Source organism: Danaus plexippus, chromosome 17 (assembly GCF_018135715.1).
Source record: "Danaus plexippus chromosome 17, MEX_DaPlex, whole genome shotgun sequence".
Lineage (NCBI taxonomy): Eukaryota > Metazoa > Arthropoda > Insecta > Lepidoptera > Nymphalidae > Danaus > Danaus plexippus.
The window spans coordinates 6,251,206-6,272,917 of record NC_083548.1 but is presented as its reverse complement, the minus strand read 5'-3'; the positions used below and the strand labels follow the sequence as shown (position 1 = coordinate 6,272,917).

The 21,712-nt window shown below is 31.1% G+C and overlaps 1 protein-coding gene across 2 annotated transcripts in view; it reads right to left on the bottom strand.

Moving 5' to 3' along the window:
• Positions 1–21,712, bottom strand: part of LOC116771390 (atypical protein kinase C) — a 109,601-nt gene that overhangs the window by 72,269 nt on the left and 15,620 nt on the right. Inside the window, exon 2 of one of the 2 annotated variants that reach the window (XM_061523131.1) lies at positions 17,374–17,993. The exons of the other annotated variant lie outside the window; for it this stretch is intronic. Within the exon in view, the coding sequence (XP_061379115.1) occupies positions 17,374–17,962 (589 nt within the window). The 5' untranslated portion in view covers positions 17,963–17,993. The remainder of the gene's footprint in view (positions 1–17,373; positions 17,994–21,712) is intronic. 2 annotated transcript variants of the gene reach the window in all.

The following is a 21,712-nucleotide window of genomic DNA, read 5'->3' as shown; positions in this document are numbered from 1 at the left end:
AACGGTATAAAATTGAAGGAACAACATCATAGACATATATCAATACAAATTTCAGGGTTCCGAATCACTTCAAGACCGGTCGAACAGGTCCCAACAAATTCTCGCCCGAACGGATTCATCAATTACGACGAGACCTGTATGTCTTTCACTAAACTATGTATGTATAGATGTGTCATACTTTCACTCGTACACAGAGTCGTAACACATGCTTTTTATAGATTTAATTCAGTCAAAGTTTGCATATACAGTACGCATACTTCTCACGCACATAATCTAAAAAAATATATATACACTAAAAACATTAAGTCATAATAAAAGAAACAGTTAGTATCTCTAAATTAAATTTATAAGTTGCAAAATTTAAATTTAAGTTGTAACACTTTAACAGCGTAGTTTACAACATTGGATTTCAAACATTGGTCACTCGGGCCAATGTTTGAACTGGCGCGGGCGAGGTGATGCGGCTCCTTCGTGACACGAATGAGATAATCTCACTGAAAGATGAACAACGCTCGTTTTTTAACAGTTAACCAAGTAATACATATGTTTAATTTAACAAAAAAATATTCATATAATAATACATTTGCTTAAAACGGTAGATTGTTAAGGCATCACTTATATCATATCACGCGTGCAACAGTAACTTGACATTTTACGGTGAAAACCAAGTACAATATGAATTAAATAGATGTACATCGAAAATATATAAAGAGAAATATCCACAAAGATTAGCGCAGAGCAATACAGATTTAATTTCAGATGATAAGATTTGAATACGTGGTCCTTTGAAAACTCGTTGTGACACTGAAATATATGGGACGGTTAAACATTAGGTCGCTACACAGGAACGTAGAAGCCTGATAGCGTGCCAATTCCATTCTATAAATCGGTTAACCTAAGGCACATTGACATAACTCACACCATTTAAAACTATAATATTTAACCCCCATAAAGAAGGGTGCTATGAGTTTGAAGTCGATATGTGTGTGTATGTCTAAGGCACTGTATCTCAGAAACGTATCGACCGATTTCGGTGTTTTTTTTTTCATTTGAAAGCCAGTTAACATGATTAGTTCTTAGCTATGTTTGGTTAATATCGGTCCAGATGTGTAAAAGTATCAGATCTTTTCCATAATACTACAGGTTTTTTTGTAGTATAATAACTGGATCACGTGCCATTATAATAGTTAAACAACAATTAATCATTTTACTTCTACGATATGATGTTAAATTAATTATTTAAATTCACATTGAAAACCAGGCGATCCTCTTGAATATAAAGTCACAAATGTGTTCTGCGAACAGAATTAAATAATTCCTTCAAAGAAATAACGTGTATGAAGATTATCCGGAAAATCCGTAATCCTTCGTCGAAAACCTTTATATTCATAAGTGAATACAATGTTTGTGAATGAAAGAAAATCTTTATTATCCCTACACATCGTATTTAACTCTAATGTCAACTGGTTTTTATGAAACGAAAAATACAAATTTTAATTTTAGTCTCTTCTTATAAGATTTATATATTTTTAATCGTCACGCTACACAGCACGTTCAGATTCATATATAATTCTGAATACATTGTAGTTATAACTTAGGTTAATGAATGAAAAACGGGAAGAGCTTTGTTTGCAACGATGCAAGATAGAGTAAACATAATGATCGAATATGATAAGGGACAAAACGTTAGTACATACACCTACATCCACCCTAATTATATTAAATTTCCTAAAAAGATTGGCCCATCGATCTCGTTACGGACACATTATATGATAATATGAAAGACATCCGCTCTGCTTCTCAAGTACCAAAATTTGGAGCATCGTTTATTATAATTAGCTAAGTGAAAATTTAAAGAAATATCAAAATGGCAGACAGTAAAACACAATTATATTCAGTCTATGGATACCTAAGCTCGAGAAACATACTCTAAGAGGGTAAATGGGTTGTATTTTTGTATATATTTTGCATTTTTGTATATATATTTATAGATTTTTTATTTATTTAACATTTTCGTTTTATTAAATCCCTTTTATGGACGAAGTTATTTCAGTCAAATATTTTAAACTATTTGTACATTATCTTCAGTTAAAAATTTACTTAAAGAGAAATTTTATAGCCCGATATAAAATTTATATTATTTTTTTTTACTGCCTTTTCTCAAAAAACCAATTGATCATTCGTTTGTAGTTATTTCTCTCTGGCTACCGAAAGACTAACCGATTCACGTATGATTTCTTAATCCCTATCGTGACGCGAATATTGACCTCTATACAGAAGTACCTTACATCCCACCAGCAAATGCTTAGCAGTTTCAACTGCTTTCCCGAAGATATAGCAAGTTTTTTCGGTCCTTTTACCCCATCTTACTAAATTACTCTGATCTGGGAGAGTCATTTGGAACGCACTGAGATAAAATTTTTGCAGTGCTGGCGACCAATCGTGAATTAAGGCGCGTAATTGTAGTGCTAAAGAGATGCAAAAATCTCCTATATATAACCACTCGCTCTGCATTTCTAAACTCATTGCATGGATGTTAAATTAAGCATTTTCGTCTTTCCGAATAAGACTTTAATATATCCGTACCTCGGGTCTTCTTACTTGATCCTAACCCTACTCTGTTACTTTGTGCTAATATCAAAAACTGTTTAGGGAATTGAAGTCTTGTCCCTAGCTCTGGGGCATCTCTGTCTTCGGGGAGTGATGTAACGACGTCATCATGGGATTTCCCCATGATATGTCTCTAGGAAACTCGTAGGTGTTTTTAGAGTCCCGATGGCCTTTTAGACTCATTCTAAAACTATTGTGATCCTTGAATGAAGCAGACGATAGCCTATAACGCGAGGCTGTGTCATAACTACCTTTATGACCCTTGCGTCTAACTTTGACAAAGGCTTTTTTTTAAATCGTAGAGAGGAAAGGCAAAACCAAACGTGATGTTAGGTAAATATCGTAGATCCAAGCCATCTACTATTCTTTCTAAGGATGGAGGAGTATGGACTACATTATCTATCTTACGACCGAGAAAATTAAATGGAGCATTTTCCGTAACCGTTTAAGTAGAATAGAATTCAGGTTATTGTTCTTTTTGTGTTCTATTTCATTACTAAAACAATAATTCGGTCAGGCGTATAATTTGATTACTTAATGAAAACAAAAAACACTTTGAAAATTATCAGAAGCGTATATGTAAAGTAAATTAAACTACGGACTAATCCTAGCGAGGTCATAAAATCGTGTAAATATCATTAATTATGCTCCACCATTATTTGTTTTAGAGCAAGTATGGCGCACTCGTGTTGCATTTACTGGCACTGGCCCAAATATAATTAGCTAACATTACCAAAAGCGGCACGAAGCTAACAGTTAAGCAGATAGAGGCAAAAACTCTTTATTTACGACCGCTCGCTCATCTAACTGGACTTTCTCTGTTTCTTTGTAACTTGTTCTATAGTCATGTTTCTAACCTTGTTTTTTGGTACGTGCGTTTTATTTAAGAGGAATTGATGAATTTCTTAGCACAAAATATATTTAAGATATATAAGTAAAATTTATCCAAATTATAGAAAATACAAGAAAATCAATAAAATGTTTGTTATTTTATCATAACTATTTTTGTATAATATACTCGTAATATTTTATTCAAAAAAAATATGATATAGTAAATTCCATTACATGCGAATTACTACGACGATTTAATTTTTGACAAGCAAAATTGGAATTTATATCATCACGGGACAATATCAAATGTTTATTATATATATAAAAAAAAAAAAACAATTTCTATATGTCTTCAGTGTCAACTAAATTTTAAATAATAAGACAAACATTATAGGGTTTAACCACATTTACCCAACTTAACGGTTATTATTTGTGTCGGTGAATTAAATATTATAAAGATAGTTTGTTTATATCATAACATTATATGTATACGGCGGTATTAACACGGTGAGGTAAGAAAGGTACCGCACTAAGCCGTATCCTGGACGTTAAAAGCAATATTTAGAGATGTGGGATTCGTTATTTTCCTATTTATATAAACTGAATATGGACTTAGAATATTTTTTATTTTCACGGTTCATTTATGTTATTTATAATATATAATAGGAAAATAAAAAAGTTAGGTAGATTTTTTTTTTTTTTTTTAATATTAATAAAGTGTATCGTGTCTAGAAATCCTATAGTTTTTTTATTCATTATAAAACTCGTATTGAAATATATGTATAGCAGTTGTTCGTCTGCAATTGTGTCAAGACGATATAATGGCTAGGACAGAAATGTACCTTTAATTTATTTTCCTAAATAAAAGGCTGTGAGAGCTCATAATATAAAATAAAACTTTTACACTTCATGGGAACAAAAGGCGAAGTTAAAAAATACAGTGGATTAGGAACAAAGGTGCAACTATGAGAAGCTCTTGTTGTGGAATTAAAATGTTACTTTATTCTTGTGTTATTTCAAATAAACCAGGTCAGACGGATCCTGTTTCCTTTATTTAGTTTTACTATTTGTTATACTTCATAAACAATTCGTCTTCATTTCCTCTCCACATCAATGTGGATTTTTAAATCCATACAATATAAAATTAATATGAAATACTAATATAGGATAATTATTACTAGACTACCAAGTAACAGCAACACACTTACAGTTTAGGGCTCCGACCACTTAAAGCAGAGATGATAATATTGTTATTAGGCTGTTAAAGGCCATTAAAGAGAGTATTATCCTATACGGGTTCTGTACCAGAACAACTTGGTGGAAACCAACCAACAATGGGTTTTGAGGATATATGATTGATTATATTCTTATGTGATATTAACAAATTATTTAACAATTTCTATAAAAAATAATAAACGGTTAAAAAACAACATAAACTCCATAACGTATATATAACGGGTGCGTTGTTAATTTTAACATAAAATTTAACAGGCACAGTCACCGCCCGCGCCGTATTTACGATCTCTTCGGCTACAGTTTTCGATTTTCCCAGCCATTCATAATTTAAAATCTGTTTGTTTTATATGAATCGAGTCCAATAAATGTTAGATTTATATCCAAAATTAAATTCGAATGAAAACTTTAAAACTATTGCATGGTTCACGATGCTAAAACCAATCTAAGGTAAGACATGATATATCTGTTTGTGAAACTATACACAACCTATTCAGACTGGAATTAATATAATTATTAAAATATTCTTTGTATCCAAACAATCAGTAAAAAAGAATATATTATGAAAATCAAAGGAAAAACGATGAGGGTAGCTTTATATAATAATATATATATAACAAATTCCTTTTTGAGAATAGTTTCACAACAGGTTCTAGTTGCGAGTTCTAGAATTAATCATCAGACCAATTTTCAATTTCAATTTGTACAAGAATCAAAACACACTTACAGCGGAATATTTAAACAACAACTGACATTTTCTTTGCGACTGTACAAATTTGTTAAATAAATTGAAACGTTGAGTCAACTAACTTCAGTATTTGTTTTGTTATTTGAGTATTAAATCAAATTTATAACAAATTGCACTTCATAAACAAATTAAATTAATCAAAACACATTTCAATACCTGCTTAGCTTTTAGGATCAACACACTGAGTTACATGTTGTAATCTTATAAAAGCATCATAAGTGTTTCACGTTGTTCAAAGACAAATAATATACTATTACATAACGAGATCTATAAAAAAAATCACTAAATGAACTTTATCTGTCTGAAACTCATATTAATTCTCCCAAAAAAAAACTCTACATTTTCACTTTAACTAGCACACAAATAAAATTAAATAGACAACCTTTTATGAAACAATTATCTCAGCTGTGGTATTGTATTACACACCAGGAGTTTAAATTCTCTCTCATTTACAGTATAAAGATCCCGTGTGGTCGGACTTAAGCGAAATTAAGGCCAAGCATTACCTTCATATAACACAAAACTTCGTATAATTGATATCAAAAAATTTCATATTCAATTCAATTATTAAAATCTAATTATAAAAGTCATAACCGTTGTTGCTTCCATTGTTTCTTCTTCTTTGTAATGTTTTAACGAAATCGTTTTTCTCTTAAACTTTTTTTTTTTAATATAAAAGTTTAATTCGTATTCAATCTGAGTGATATATATTTTTAAGAGAAAAACGTTAATGATATTATTGTTAACTAAGTCAAAAATATCTTTATTATTGAAATCTGAAGAAAATAAGAAAAAAAATATCTTTAAGGAAAGCTTTACAACACAGACAAACTACACTGATGTTTTAAAATGTCGGATCTATAGGGAATGTACGTCAAGCCACACGACAGTGGACACTAAAACTAACTGCAAAGACGAAACTTCTCAGCATTCCAAGTATTCACCGTGCGGGTGGCGGGTCCAGCGCGTTGCAGGAAGAGGAGCTTTAACAGTGCCTGGGACTTTTGACCTTTAGTTAAACATTTTATGCGTGATATAATTCACATACTTATATCAGTTAAAACCCAGTTTCAGCAATCAATGTTAAATAAGTAACGTCTTATTAAATAAATAACGTCGTGCGTTTGATGGTCTGTTAGATGTATCGAGCGTCCTACCACACGCTATGTCTCTTTAAATGTCTTAACAAGACATTAATATTAATTCCTGCTCTAGAAGTCCGTCAAATGGCTAGCGGACTGTTAATCTATTGTATTGTCAAAACTCAAATGTCCACTCCCATCCCTGATTTTTTAGAGCCATTGTAACAGCATCTGTGTTGTCATTTTCCACTATTTAATTGTATTTATTAATAAGGTGATTTCAAACTTCTTTTTCATAGGATGAAAAATTTTGCCCTTGGCTTTTCTTTGACATTGCAAATTAGGTACTCTTCATCACTTATAACTTGAACACAGTTTATGCCAATAAATTGACAACACGACTGTGACAAGTTACACCTAGTAAAGGGAAAAGAAAGCTTTTTGTGTGCCAAATCTATGCAAGGAACAGTTTAAAAAATGTTGTCACATTAGCTAACAAGTGACGTATCGAGGGATATATGCGATCAAGGGATAAAGTAGTGCATCCTAATAAACATGTCGCATAAACACTATAGCTTGAATTTGGTCGTCTTATAACAAGAACGAAATATTCGGTAGCCGGTCATTTAACGTGACACCACGTTTAATAATGCCTTCTTAATTTTTCATCGTGGGACGTAAATATTTTGATAGATGTATTACGTACGGGCAACATATTAAAAATTAATGAACATCGCCGGGGCAACATCGTTGTGTGGATAAATATCATATTACGAGTGACGTTGTTGACTCCGCGAAACGAACACCAAGCCTTGACAACCAGAAGATTCTTGATACCAACAAGCAATGGAACGGCATTGCTATCCTAACATCGGGTCAATCATGTAGTCTTAGGTATAGGTTATAAGTTTTAATATGACATTTTTATTATAATATACATATAAGTAAGTTTCGTAGTTTTCCCGGAACCTCCGGTTGCCACCCTATATAATTCAGACAATTAATTATATTTTTGAACAGAGCTTGGTCAAACCGTGTCTAAGGCTTCTTATTTTTCTTTTAACGCCTCCAAGATGTGAATATCGAAATGACAATATAATTTCGTAAATAAATCTTTCTAACTACAAAACTTCCCACAATCTGTGTCTGTGTTTGAGCTACAAACACTCTCATATACGTACTAATAACTAGAATATATTAGTGCGGCTTCAAATTTATACGCTTGGATTAACAAACGCCTTGCCAGAATAGCAATCAGTGGCATCTCAGAGAATTTCACAAATAGTTTACATAGTTATAAATTAAATAATATTAACTATTGACTATTTATAAGAGATTATAAATAGTCAATAGTTTACAATATTTAACATACGATTAGTCTTAAAATATTATTTTAAAACTTTAACGTTCAGTAAATAGGTCAATGAAATATATCCTACCATAGTTTCGAGCGCTGGCGTGAGCATGAAGTCCCTATATTCACAATTTAAGGCCTCCCAGGTCATCGGGCAGTAAATTCTCTAAGTTACCAGCACTAAATATTACGTAGGTTTATGGTACTGAACCGAAATATAGTAAGACTGTAGTTATTGCCAGTCCGTAACACACCGTTAAGTTTAGTTACTATGTCACGTTTCACGTTATTCATAGTTTATTGAAGAATATTTTGCTATGGTTAATAATTTTGTACTGGTCCTTATAGAATAAATAATTGGATTGTAATTATAATTTATAAATTATTTAAAGGATAATAAAAATAAACTAATAAATATACATATATAATAATTTCTATTTAAAAGGGAAAATAAGAAAATTTGATAACCATACTAATTGGACTACTATAATAAACTCTGATAGGACAGAACAATAATATAAGTAATGTTTCACATTACAATTTAGAAAAAATATATTTAAAAAAAAAAGACTATTATCTTTCCAATTATAAAGATTTTCATTATAACTATCTAATGTTTATACAATAAACACAAAACATAAGGGAACTATGAGCTAAGTTATCTGTATGTTTGTCAGAGTTAAAATTTATAGCCACATATAAAATTAATCAATATCCATAGTAAATAGCATCCCCAACTTGAAACTCATCCAAATAAATGTGAAACAGATCCGGGATCCGGTCTGGGAAGTTAAATTGCATAAATTAACAATTTCACTTATGCAATATGCTTGGGAAGTTTAGTTCCAATCCCGGGAATGTCAGCTGATAGGATAATTAAAGAACTCTTGTCCGGGAACACGAGAGGATAATGTTGGCTATTGTTAAGTTAGTTAACAACTATTACAGTCGTTTATTCTACAGTATTTATTGAATTTCTGTTCTCTTAAATAAATATAAATATATATATATATATATATGTTTATATATAAAAGAATATTTTACTTATGTAAAACAACTCTTTACATAATTTAAATGTATATATATAATTTAAATAATGAAAAATAAGTCAATAACAGTCCACTGTTAATATTATTATAGACCGATCTTCAATACATACTTAATTTGTATAAATATAATATAATATATAGCTGAATTTCATCACTGCCTTGACACCGAAAATAATTCAATTCGAATCAGCATAACTTGTCACTTCAAACATCACCCTCAAGAAATATGCAGTCGATCTGCCCGAGTGACAATTGCATTGTAAACGGAATCTTCTATTAATGGAGGCGACGTGACGGAGGATAAAACTTTTACCATCCCAGAAGTAGAACATCCATCAGAGAGAAAGAGATAGAAGATTTTTGGATGCTCACAGTTAAAAGATTTACATCAAACTAACGTGGTGCCTGAGTGCACAATGTTTTATGATTTTTGAACATATCGTGATTTATATGTTACCAGCTGCCTGCGGCTTCGCCCGCATTTTACACGCCCTTTGAGATACGCGTTGTTATTCTTATGAGATTACATTTGATTTGCCAAGAACCTCTTAATCAGATACTAACTTGTTGACAACAATGGAACTACTTTAGGACCATGCTCTTTCGATGAAAGGTCAATATCCTTTCGAGTAATATTGTAACAAACAGATTAATTGAGAACTTCCTTTTTTTTTTAAATGAATTAAAAAGTAGCCTGAGTTTGTACTTTTATTTTGTTGAGTTTGTTCTCATTAAAATAGATCCAGCCGTCCTAGAACTTAGTCGAAACAAACAGACAGACAGACAGAAAGCCAAAAATTGTTTTGTTTGATGTAGATATAATATACACTACAAAGGTTTAGTATAAAGCTGTTTATATGAAATAACAAAGAGACATGGTCAATATAATTAATTTATTAGTATAGATTTTCAGGTGAGTTATTCAAGACAAAGGTCGAATGTTGTTGTCTTTTGTATCCTATTTCCAAGCAGTGGAGTTCATATTTTATAATAATAATAAGATACAATATTATTTCATATTATTAGAAAATTTTAAATCACTATGAATAAAAAAAAAACTATATATTGAAAATGCAATTCTGAAACGCTCAATAAAAACTTTTGTTGTAGAGAAAGGTTATTATCATTACTAACCTTGCTACGTATGTCATAACCTAAATATATATAATACACCAAAAAAAAGTATATATTTCTTAAAGTTAATATATGGGACGTCGGCTGAAAATGTCATTTTCATTATAAAAAATATATTTAGATAAATTTCATCGTAAAAATGTTGATCATTATTGAACAAAAAACTGAAGGATCAATCGCCAGTTGACCTTTAGCTTTCTATAAAAATAATTTAATTACCAAAACGGCTATTAATTTTTAATATCGCCTACATCGTGGACTTGAAATGACTTCAAAAATTCGTTTAGTAAACAAAAATTTTTTCACGATCCTCGGAACAATTTACATTTTGATGGTGCACATCGCTGTATGGAAATACATTTTATCATAATGTGCTTCTCGTGGACCGATTCAATTCCCTTTTAAAACAATATATATATATATAATAGAGCATCTATGAATTAGGTAAGAGATATCGCACTCTTTCAAGACAATATGCAATAAATTTAATTAAAAAGTTACTAAATAGAATCTACATTTAAGATAAAATCGGGTTAGTTCGAAAATTTATAACTGGAGAACAGCTGAATCAATTTCGCCATATAAACTGTAAAACGTTTACGCGTACGTTATGAAATGTTTGTGAAAATACACAATAACACAATATTCATTTAAATGAAGAACATGCTCTCCTAGCTGGTGTGCAATAAATATTGTTTAGGAAAAAAAAATAGATTTATTTATTTAAAATTAAAAAAAAAATTGTCGCAATATCGTTTTTAGTTCGGTTTTTACATCTGAATCTTTTTTTAGATCGAAAAATTTTGTTAGAATTCCCTTTTTTATAATTATGAAGTGCAAAACGCTCGACTAGTATTTGAGATTATGGTAACTACATTTTTAGACGTAAGTAAATACAGTATCCCCGTGAGAGTATTCAATTTTGCCATGGAGAAAATCTAGTTTTACGTGTCAAGAAATATAAATAAACAAGTCGCAAGGTCAGTATTTAGCTCCTTGAATGATAAATTGGTCTCTGTTATGTATCAGTCTTATTTAATCGCGAGATAACAATGGAGAAAGTACTTTTAAATAGCGCGACAGCGAAACTAAACACAAACAATGTCTTCAATACTATCATCATGAAACACGTGTATATAATGAGATCTAAGATTTTCGCGAATATTATTCATTTAAATGAAACTAATATTTTTCGGATATACTACGCGGATTTTATTATTTTAAAAAACTACATAATCCCGACGTTTCGGTTACTTTTCAGCAACCGTGATCACGGGCTGACGAGATGTGACACATCAAATAAATTAAATATAAAATACAATTAAACACATGTATGTCATGACCACAATTTTATTTATAGAAATTAATAAAGTTTTAGTGTATGTTTGTATTAATAAAAACAATTGCCATTCACTAGAACCATGTGGATATATATATAAAAACGAAATTATAACACAGGAAATGCCTTGAAAGGGGCGAGGAAATATCTAAAATATTATTGATGTATTTTTTAGTATTATACGGGATTAACGATAAATGTAGTTGTATCTTTAAAAAATTTCATACAAAACAACACATATATATATAAATACATACACATATACATTTATTTATCATGTATATTATATATTATTTTCCCTTTATAACAAGACAAAGTTATTCATAGCGTTATTGTTGTCTCACCGGATGAGAAAAGTATGTCATTTCCGCAACACAAACTGTTTCTAAACAAACCATTGAGATGTGACAGATCAACGAGCACTTTCTCTTACATATAAATCGTTTTATACCATTAAATGAACGTTAAATTTTTAAGAATAAACGAGGCCAACCAATCGTGATAAAAAATGTAAACAAAGCATGACGTTCCAAAGTTTCCAAACATGTAAAAAACAGTTTGGTCTCATTGGTTAAAAATGAAAAGCAATCAATTTAATAAATACATGGAAATATTACGATTGTTTATTTAATAAAAAAATATGTCATAGGAACGCTGTGTTAGAGGAAAAATTGCAAAATGTTATAACGTTTTGATAATTATTATAGATGCCACGGAAAAATAAACGCTTCACATAGTGAAATCACATCCAATTAGTTTATTAAGTTTGTAGTTTCAATACATTTGTTTGAAATTTTAATCAATCAATCAATCAAATTTTTAAAAAATTCAGTACATTTGAAGTGGGGCCCAATGAATGTTTAAGTTAATGACGAAATCAAATAAGCGTGTAATAAGGTAGATAAATGAAGATGAAATCATCGAAAGTTACAAGATTCCTGTGTAATTTTAATACAAAATTTCTTACAAGGGCGGAAAATTTTGAAGAGTTAGACGATATTCAAGGCCTGTCAAAAATGTTAAGAGAATACTCGAAGATTAATGTCCTTAATATCTACATCGTTCTAGGTCAGGTATGGATAAGTAATTTTTCAGGATTTCAATAAAACAAACAAAAAAAATCTAGTATAAACTAAATATATTTATTATTAATTTAGAACGTTTTGTAATGTATTGTTCATATAATATAATAAGTTTAAAACAAAAGAAAAAGAAACCATATCGTCAGATAAATTTAATATTATATTTATCATAAAGACGGATGATTTTTAATAAACATTGTCTAATAATTCCGACAATTTTATTAACTTTCATATATCCTCATCTTGCACCTACTCTAACGAATCTGCAGTCGGCATCTCTCATCAAACAGTCAAGTCCAGATAGCGAACCACTCCCGAGATTACCAACTATTGTAACGCCATGAATGCCACTATCTTGGAACGTGGAAATTATTATCCATTGTTAGCATGGATTGGTCCCGTGATTACTCGACCGCACTTTGATCGTTTTAGACAATAGATTCGTTTGGATCACACTGAATTATTGAACGTTTTATACACAAGGAACAGAGCAATTCCGATAAGTAAAACGTTATATAGAACAGTAATTAGGAACAATAAATTTTTTAACAATATGATGATTTACAATAATACGAAAATTTAGTAAATATAAAATAAAAAATAATATTAATCTCGTAAGAAATATGATCCCTAAAAACCCTTCGGATCGTGAGCCTCGAATATTGTTAAGAGGTAAAGTACCAAGTATTAAGATGTTAATCCTTTAAGATTTTACGTAATGAAAAAGCCGTATCGCACCTGTGCATCACTTGAAAGGAAGATCATTTTTAATGTAATGAAAAATCAATTGTTCAGCTTTGATTAATAAACCGAAAACATTTAAATGACACGAAATAACAAGTAATATCAACTTCGCCTCACAAATCAAATGTGTATCGACTGTTTTAGTAAAAGCCCAAAAATACACGTCTGAATTCTTTCGTGGAGTACACTAGACACTATATATTGTCACACGCTCTAACTCTGTCAAACAACTTTCACATCCGAAATACAGATAAATATCATAATGGGCTTCCGTTGATTTAAAGTCCTATAACCTGAAAGCAATCCTATTTGAGGAGAAATAACTTGGTTCTGTATTGTTGAATTTTCGAATGTCAATATCATTGTCCTTAGAATGATATTGGTGGTGTACATTAAGCGTACAAAACATATCCATATTATAAAACTCACCATTGAGACAAACAGAAACTAATCAAAACTATTATAGCAAAAGTAAAACTTTGTTAGTTTATAGAATGTGTTTTAACGGACAATTTTGAATCGATAGTGCACACCGCACCCGTCGCCCGCACTACTTGATATATGGAGCGGTTAAAGAAAGACTTGCCGTTGTCATCATTTCCACGGGACCTACATTTGAAACGCATCATTAATCTGTTTGTGATTCATTTATTTTTATTGCCATACATGCAAATAGCATTAAGCGTAAAATAATTAATTCTCTCAGCACTGATAATGTTCTCTTTAGACCGATAAAATAGGTATGAAATTTAATCTTCTTCACGAAGAACCCTTAACTAAATTATCCGGAAAATTTGGGTTATTCAATTCAGATAGGAACTGTAACGTGAAATTATATTTTGTTTGTACATTTACAAAAATTCATCACACAAGTCGAAAGTGAAATCAAATTGCCTTTGTGAGACATCGAATTAAGGCCGGTCGCATAAAAAAATGTTATTCCAAAGCATCGAAAGTGTAAGTTAAATTGGCATAACACAGAAACAGGTTCGTGGGCTCTTTGCATCCGCCGGTTAACGAGTTTTTAACTTTAACGACTATCAAACGGAAAGCCCCTTTGAAATAAAAGGCATTGAACATGATTTTTAGACAAATTGGCGGAAGGTTATTTATTTGAAAACTGTCGGCGACACAAGACGAAACTATAACAGTGGAGCAATAAATTGATTATTATGACAATAACTTTTATATATTTTGTTACGTGGTTTTTATCCGTCGACACTTTCTAGGAGAAAGGGGACGGGAAGGGACTTCCATTGTGGCCTTTCCCTCGAAAATTACTGGGCTGGCCTAAAAGCCCATAGTAACGCCCGCCTCACGGCTTCCCCTAAGTAATCCTATATTTAGAGGTTGGATAGCAAGTTTACTCCGAAACTTTTTACCTGATTCTTCAGATTTATGGCGAAACCAAACCGAAAATTTTGTAACTTATTATTTTATGTATATTCTTTTAGTGACGTTCAACAAAAAATTAATAAAGAATTTAGCAATTACCTTATTTAAAAGTTATAAGTGTAATAGTGGTTTAAAATTTCTTATAAATAGCAACAAAGTATGAATAGGTGTATAACATAAATCCGTATTTATAATATGTATAGTGAATCGACTTGAATTAAGTTGCATACTTTAATGTAACAATGACCGTAAGCCCCAGGTTCAATTTTGCTTGTTTCAAAGAACTTCAATATATATTTTTATGTATATTTACAAAGTATTATAGTAATTACCAACAAAGTAAAATCTTTTATCTTTCACCTCTGCTAGCAGCCAAAAACATACTATTGGATATAACCAAGGTCCAGTCTGTAGTTCAGGATATAAGGGAGACGAGGAGACGGGATGTTAATAGATGCGAAAATTGCTCAAATGATAACAAACTTCCGCGGTACGCGCCATGTTTGACACTACATTAGACTTTAAGTGCTGGACGCTAACGGATCATTTTTCATATTACCCAGTTTATACAAGTTTGCCCTAATTCAATTATAACCTAAAACTATGTATATTAATAATAAAAAATATTACGCCATTAAAAATTAACACATTATTTACGGTATGAATAATTTTAATTCGTATTTATATCGTTTTAGAAAATAATTTTCTGTGATCGTCTTTTTTATATCATTCTTTTAATAAAAACATTTTGTTATACTTATTCAAGTATTGTTGAAGTTAAAATCTCAATTTGTGTGCATCTGATACGATAGTTTCTGTGAATATGCAGTTGTTAGAGCCTTCTATTAGTTTTCGTTATTGATGCCGGTTACAATTTCAAATTCGTGTATTCATGTCTCTCTGGGTACAGAATTGATGTTCCGCATCTCGGTGACGATGAAAGCCGAGCGGCTATCCCGAGATATTGATGTTATAAAACGAAAAATTGAATACACAGAGCTATACGATTATTCATTGGTTTAGTCATATTCAAAAATAAATTAAGAAAATTGTTAATACTAAAAGTATGTTTAGTTTTATTTATAAACATGCACTTGTAAGAGTAGGTATGATCAATGTGCAACATTTCAATTTATGTAAAAAAAAAACACGATATATAATTTCTCTAATACATATAATAGTCTAGTCTATATATATAATAGTCTAGTCTAGTCTTGTCTATATAATAAGAGGTAAAACGCGATTAAGTGAACTCGTAGACAAATAAGTAGTAGTAGTACTCTCATTTAGCAAAACAACATTTCATCACAGTATCCTCAGCGGAACGCTATTCCCGGTCTATTTTATCTCGCACAATATACTAAATGATCCTAGCGGGATATCAGCTGTTGCCATTAATTGCTCTGCCAAGAGATAAGTTCCCAAGATATCAAAAACGTTTTGCTGACAATTATTACACGGAACGATTTTATGTAATGCAACTATAAAAGTCATTTCTTAGGACAAAATATAACAACAATACAAGCTTCTAAGTATCAATTAATTCACTTTTTTTTTTTCAAACAGCTTTTCAGTGAAAAAAATTTTTGAAGAAAATTTTTATTTAGATAATTAAATCAATAAGCCCATATCATGTACCGTATACCGCAAGATGAATATGTACTACATTTCTCTTCTAGCTTTAAATATAATATGCTATTAATTCCAATTATAGTGACACATACTGTCGTATTTATTGATGAACTTTGAAAAAACAGGGTTATTGAATAGGTTTTATTACTTTTTTTATTATAAATATAATTTTGAACCTTAATACGCCGAGACATATTTTTTAATCAGTCTCATATAAATTATCTTCATATCGGATGAGTTAGATAATTGAAAGAAAGAAAAATACTCTTAACAAATACGCTGACTACCTCATACCTCATACTCTGAAATTTTATCGGATCACAATATTTTTTGTGCCTAATTCTCGTGTCTTATGCGATATGTAATATGGATTCAAATAACAAGTAAACCTTTAAAATTAAGGAATTCCAAATTTAAATACGTTTCATATAAAAAAAAAAACATTTCAAGCCTGTACAACAGCGTCAATTAGCATTGCAAAAAAAAACAACATTTGATTCCTTTCAGCTGATCTTAACGCATTAACGTCGAACTGAAATAATTTTTTCTGTTCTAATAAAAGTCTCAGATTAAAATCATACAAACTTTCCACTTGCAATCTTTCAATCAATATTTAATATGTCACAGGTTTTATGATTCGATGTGATACACAAAATTTTCTAGTCATAGAACATTTATAGAACGTAAACGAAACGAAAATTACAAATAAATATATAGGCGTGATATAGACATAGTAACAAGATTTCAGTCTACCGTCTCAATCAGATTGTCAGAAGCAATTTACTACAATTGAAAACTAATAAGTGAGTGTCGCCTCAACGACAACCTAGTGGCTAAATTTTTTCCATGATTGTTCTGTGTTATCCACTCGTAAATACATCAGTGTTTCGTGATTGATTGATATGGCGGGAAATAATTATATTCGGCATTAATTATTCAATAAATAGTGATGGACAATATGTTTAGTTAATTATTTATGTAGAAATTATTGCGGTTTATCATAGAAATTATCTCTATTGATTTGAATGTTGGTTATGAGTTTAAATTAAATTTTATCAAACATAGATTGGAAAATCAATATAAAATGTACAATAAATCTTTTTCAAAAATCGTAGAATTAAAATGTCTTTTGGGACTCACCGTTTCTAGACAACACCCTTCTTAGCATATGTCCAAGCCGCCTCGCACCCATACATTTCCTTTGCTCACTGGCCGCCTCATCGATACAATCGCTATCAATCGCTGTTACATCACTGTCATCATCCGACATGAGAGACTCTCGATTACTTTTGGTCTTAGCATTACTATCATTCGTATTTAATATGGGTTCGCTAGCACCCAAACTCTTTGGTTCGTCTGACCACCTATCTACGCTCCCATCGTTAAATAGGTCGTCTAAATTAGTTTCTAGTAATCCTTTGGCACTACATATAACTTTGTTTTTGGTATCATTATGTGTAACTATGGCATCCACACTGCTAGAGAGTCTTTTATCGACCGACGGTTTAGAATCGTCCTTCGATATTGTCACTTTAATATTGTCGTGGGTTTTCGTCCGTTTTTTCAATCTCAATGAGCTTTGTGACACAAGATGCGTTTGTTTTTCTCTGACACTTTTCTCCGTCAACTCGCTATGTATTTGCTGTTGTTGATGACTACCGCGGAATATGTTTGATAGCACGATCATTTTCACAATCTTAAACGTACTAACATTTGTTATAAATTCCATCACTGCATTCCATATTCCACTAGGTCAGACACTATACAGCGACGAGATGGTTTTATGTTGATTTAATTTAAACAAAAAAATAATAATAATAACCTAGCGTTTATAATCATACTAGTAATCACAATAAATAACTAATTAGTTTACATTGTATGCTGAGAACACGTGGAGGATATAAGTCTATCTTAGAAACAAATTGAGTAAGATTATTCGTGCTAGAATTGTCTTTATGGGTGAGGTGGGGTGGCAAATCCCATCTGTCACCAGGAATAAAGCGGCATTGCCTCAGCGGCGCCGTGATAAAATTCGAGCCACGTAAACGTTATCATAGCAACTAAACCTCTACCTCCGAGATCTGTACTAAGACCGAAATTTGCGGCCAACTCCCCAACTCATATTGACTCACCGAATTTATTATGCATTAGGAAGAACAAGTTAATGAAGGTATATCAGAAATAAAATCGATACAATAAAAAAATACAGATTTTTGAAGCTATTAAAATATGGTTTCGAAATTTCGTACGCAGACCGATGAAAAACGAAAGACAACGCGAAATAGTGAAAAAGTACTTTCAGTATGAATCGGAAGTATTGTAGATTCTGGAGCACTTTAAAGCTCTGTATCTGTAACCTGCAAAATTTTATTTTGGTACCTTTCACAGACGGTGCATTTGAAGCATTCAGCGTCACTCAGTGCCTCGCTACCTTTGTGCCAAATAGCTTGAAAAGTTAAATGGTCTCCTACATGTAGAATATATTTTAAACGATTTAACGATACCGAAAACGGTTAGCATCAAAATCATTTCGCCTTACTACATAATAATCTTTGATCATTGATAAGATATGGTCAAATTTTCAGTGATTTTTTATGAAAAAAGTTGTTTTGAGTGATGTTTTTTTAATGAAGCAAGAAATGCAGACGAATTTAGCTAAATATAGTTATAGTTTTTATGATTTCACATAAACTAGAACACACGCTTCTTTTTATAACACAAACTTGAACGAATCATTTACGTTCATGAGAAAGTTTTGGTCTTAGAGCAAATAAGTAGGTAGGAGAGCCAAAAATCTCAAATTCTTGTCTTATCTCAGACGGCTTTCGCCTTTACTAAGGCAATATAAAAATTTTACCAACTTCTATTTAGTTCTATACTATTTGACGTAACATATACAATTATAATTTTATATAGATTATAAGATTTGTATAACAAAAAAAAATTCATGATTTCCAACACAAAAATTCAAAACAAAAAATGAAATAATTGCATTAATTATCAATTAGCAATACAATATAGTTCCCATGGTCCTAAACAGAACAATTATAATTGCAATCAGAACTGAAAACCTCCAAATAATTTGCAAGGTCCCGTCAAGGTGAGACGGTTACGTCATAACTCAAACAAGCGTGTTTATTAAATAATCATAGTAACATAATTAACTGTTTGAGTAAACATTATAGCAAGTAATATTTTGAATAACATAGTATAGTTCACTTTATACGATACTTTTCCTGATATAGTATGTATTATATGTTTATATGAAACTAATATTTTTCGAATTACTATGCCTATAATGACATTTTTCATCATTCACATCTCGTCTGCCCGTGATCACGGTTCCTGCAAAGTAACCGAAACGTCGGGAGTATGTTGTTTTTTAAAATAATAAATTGCACGTACTAATTTAATTTAAATGAATACTCGCGAAAGTCTTAGGTCTCACTACGTATCAATTATTATACATGTGTTTACAATATCAATATATATGAAAGTTATTAAAACAAAATATACTTGTACATTAGTAATGTCGAACTAAAGCAAAAATCCTCAGTCCTTATATCTCAAATTTCCTGCTCCCAGCGTATACCCGAGAGGCTTTCCATTTTACGATTTCATCTCACGTTGACAGGTACTCCACGATTGAAACGCATTTGGCACTAAACTGTTATTTGCGAAACGCTTACAGATTACTAAATAATATCTGCTTTATAATTTTGATTTGGAAGCTGGATTTTAGAAAAATTTCCTCTCTGGATTTAAGGTAAAGCAAAGGACGTTCGAAGGTTCGTCTGAAATTAAGCATTAAGTAATAAATCAGGTTTATATCAGATGGAAATCAAATTCTTGAATTTTTACGATATTTTCGGAACATTTAGCAGAGGATAATGTTATAACCGGCGGAGATTGAGAAATCATGGCATTCGCATCTGGATGGGAACGAGAAAAAGTTTGTTAAAAACTTTAGTCATCAGTGCTTAACCCAAGTAAGAGTTTGCAACGTCAAACTAAACACCGACAGTTTCTACGTTTATCATCAGTTAATGTATATATAACACCAAGAAAAATTTTTATAGTTAGAAACACTTCAAACTGTACGTATTTGGTTTGACGATACGAGCTTATAGTAAGGGCTCGTGTAATCACATTCACGTTTATAGTTTCATATTTAAACTCATATTTAGAATATCTATTTTTTTTAAAGCCGTCGTCTTTCTCTAAGCGTAGAAATCTAATGAGATGAATTCTCTTGATGACTGTAGCTTTATTTTCTCCATATAAAATATATTTTAAAAAAAAATTGACGTCATTTTTTATTACATTATTGTAGAAAATACAATAATACATAACGATTAATAGTATAATAAATTAAATATATTAATACATATATTTAAAAGTTAATTTTAACGAACCATCGAGTCACATAAGAAATACAAACACAAATTGAAACTACGCAGGGACCAAGTATGTATCTTCATAAATCCTATAATTTCAAGCTAACTTTGATGTTAGGGACGCGCGTGCAGATACCTACAACTCCGGGATTTACAGATTTAGTCTGAAACCCGTTTAAGGCTGTGAAGATACTGCAAACATAACTTAGCAACATAATATTAATGTCGCCGGCAATTTGTACGATGTGTCCCCTCACAAACGGCTTCGAAATTTTATAAACATGAACCTAACCTAACCTAACCTAACACGAGAAAAATGCCGCAGAAAATTATAAAATACCCTACTAGAGTTAGAAAACATTTTACAAAATGACGACAATTTACAATCTGCCCTCGGCAATTTGTGCAGAGCTTCATGTTTATAACCGGACATATCATACAAATTGCCTGCGACCTAAACATAAAGAAACATGTCACACTTGAAACATTAAGACTGAATAAAAAGTAGAAAGAAAAAAAAAACAACAACAACAAAAAATCTTAGTAAAAAGGCTAACGACGTCGTTAAAATTAGAAACTTTAATATAGAAAATATAATCCAATATCAACAGCTGTAAGCGACTAACTGTTATTGTCACGCCGGATACAACGAGCGGTGCATGACAGCTGCTCGCCAGTCGCCACTTAGATGTCACATTAGATCTACACACGGACAATGTTTTGCAAACACAGACAACCGAATGACATCCGAATTATACGAGCGAGTTTAAACTGAATTTAAATTAAAAATATACAAGTAAAGTAATTCAAATAGAAATATCTCAGAGGTTTAATTTCGAAACCGAAATTTTGATAATCATTTTAGATAGGACGCCATATTGGAACTAAATCGTGCAATTGCGGCCAATTATCTTAGCGAATGTTTGAGAAGGGAACACACATACGATAAAATTATGTGATAGTTATAACCTCCTTAAAGGATTTTTCTATAGTTCATTAGAATAAAAAAAAAATATATATACATTTGATATTTTAGTTTTAGGTACTATTAAGTATTTGTATTGCACCACATATTATACACG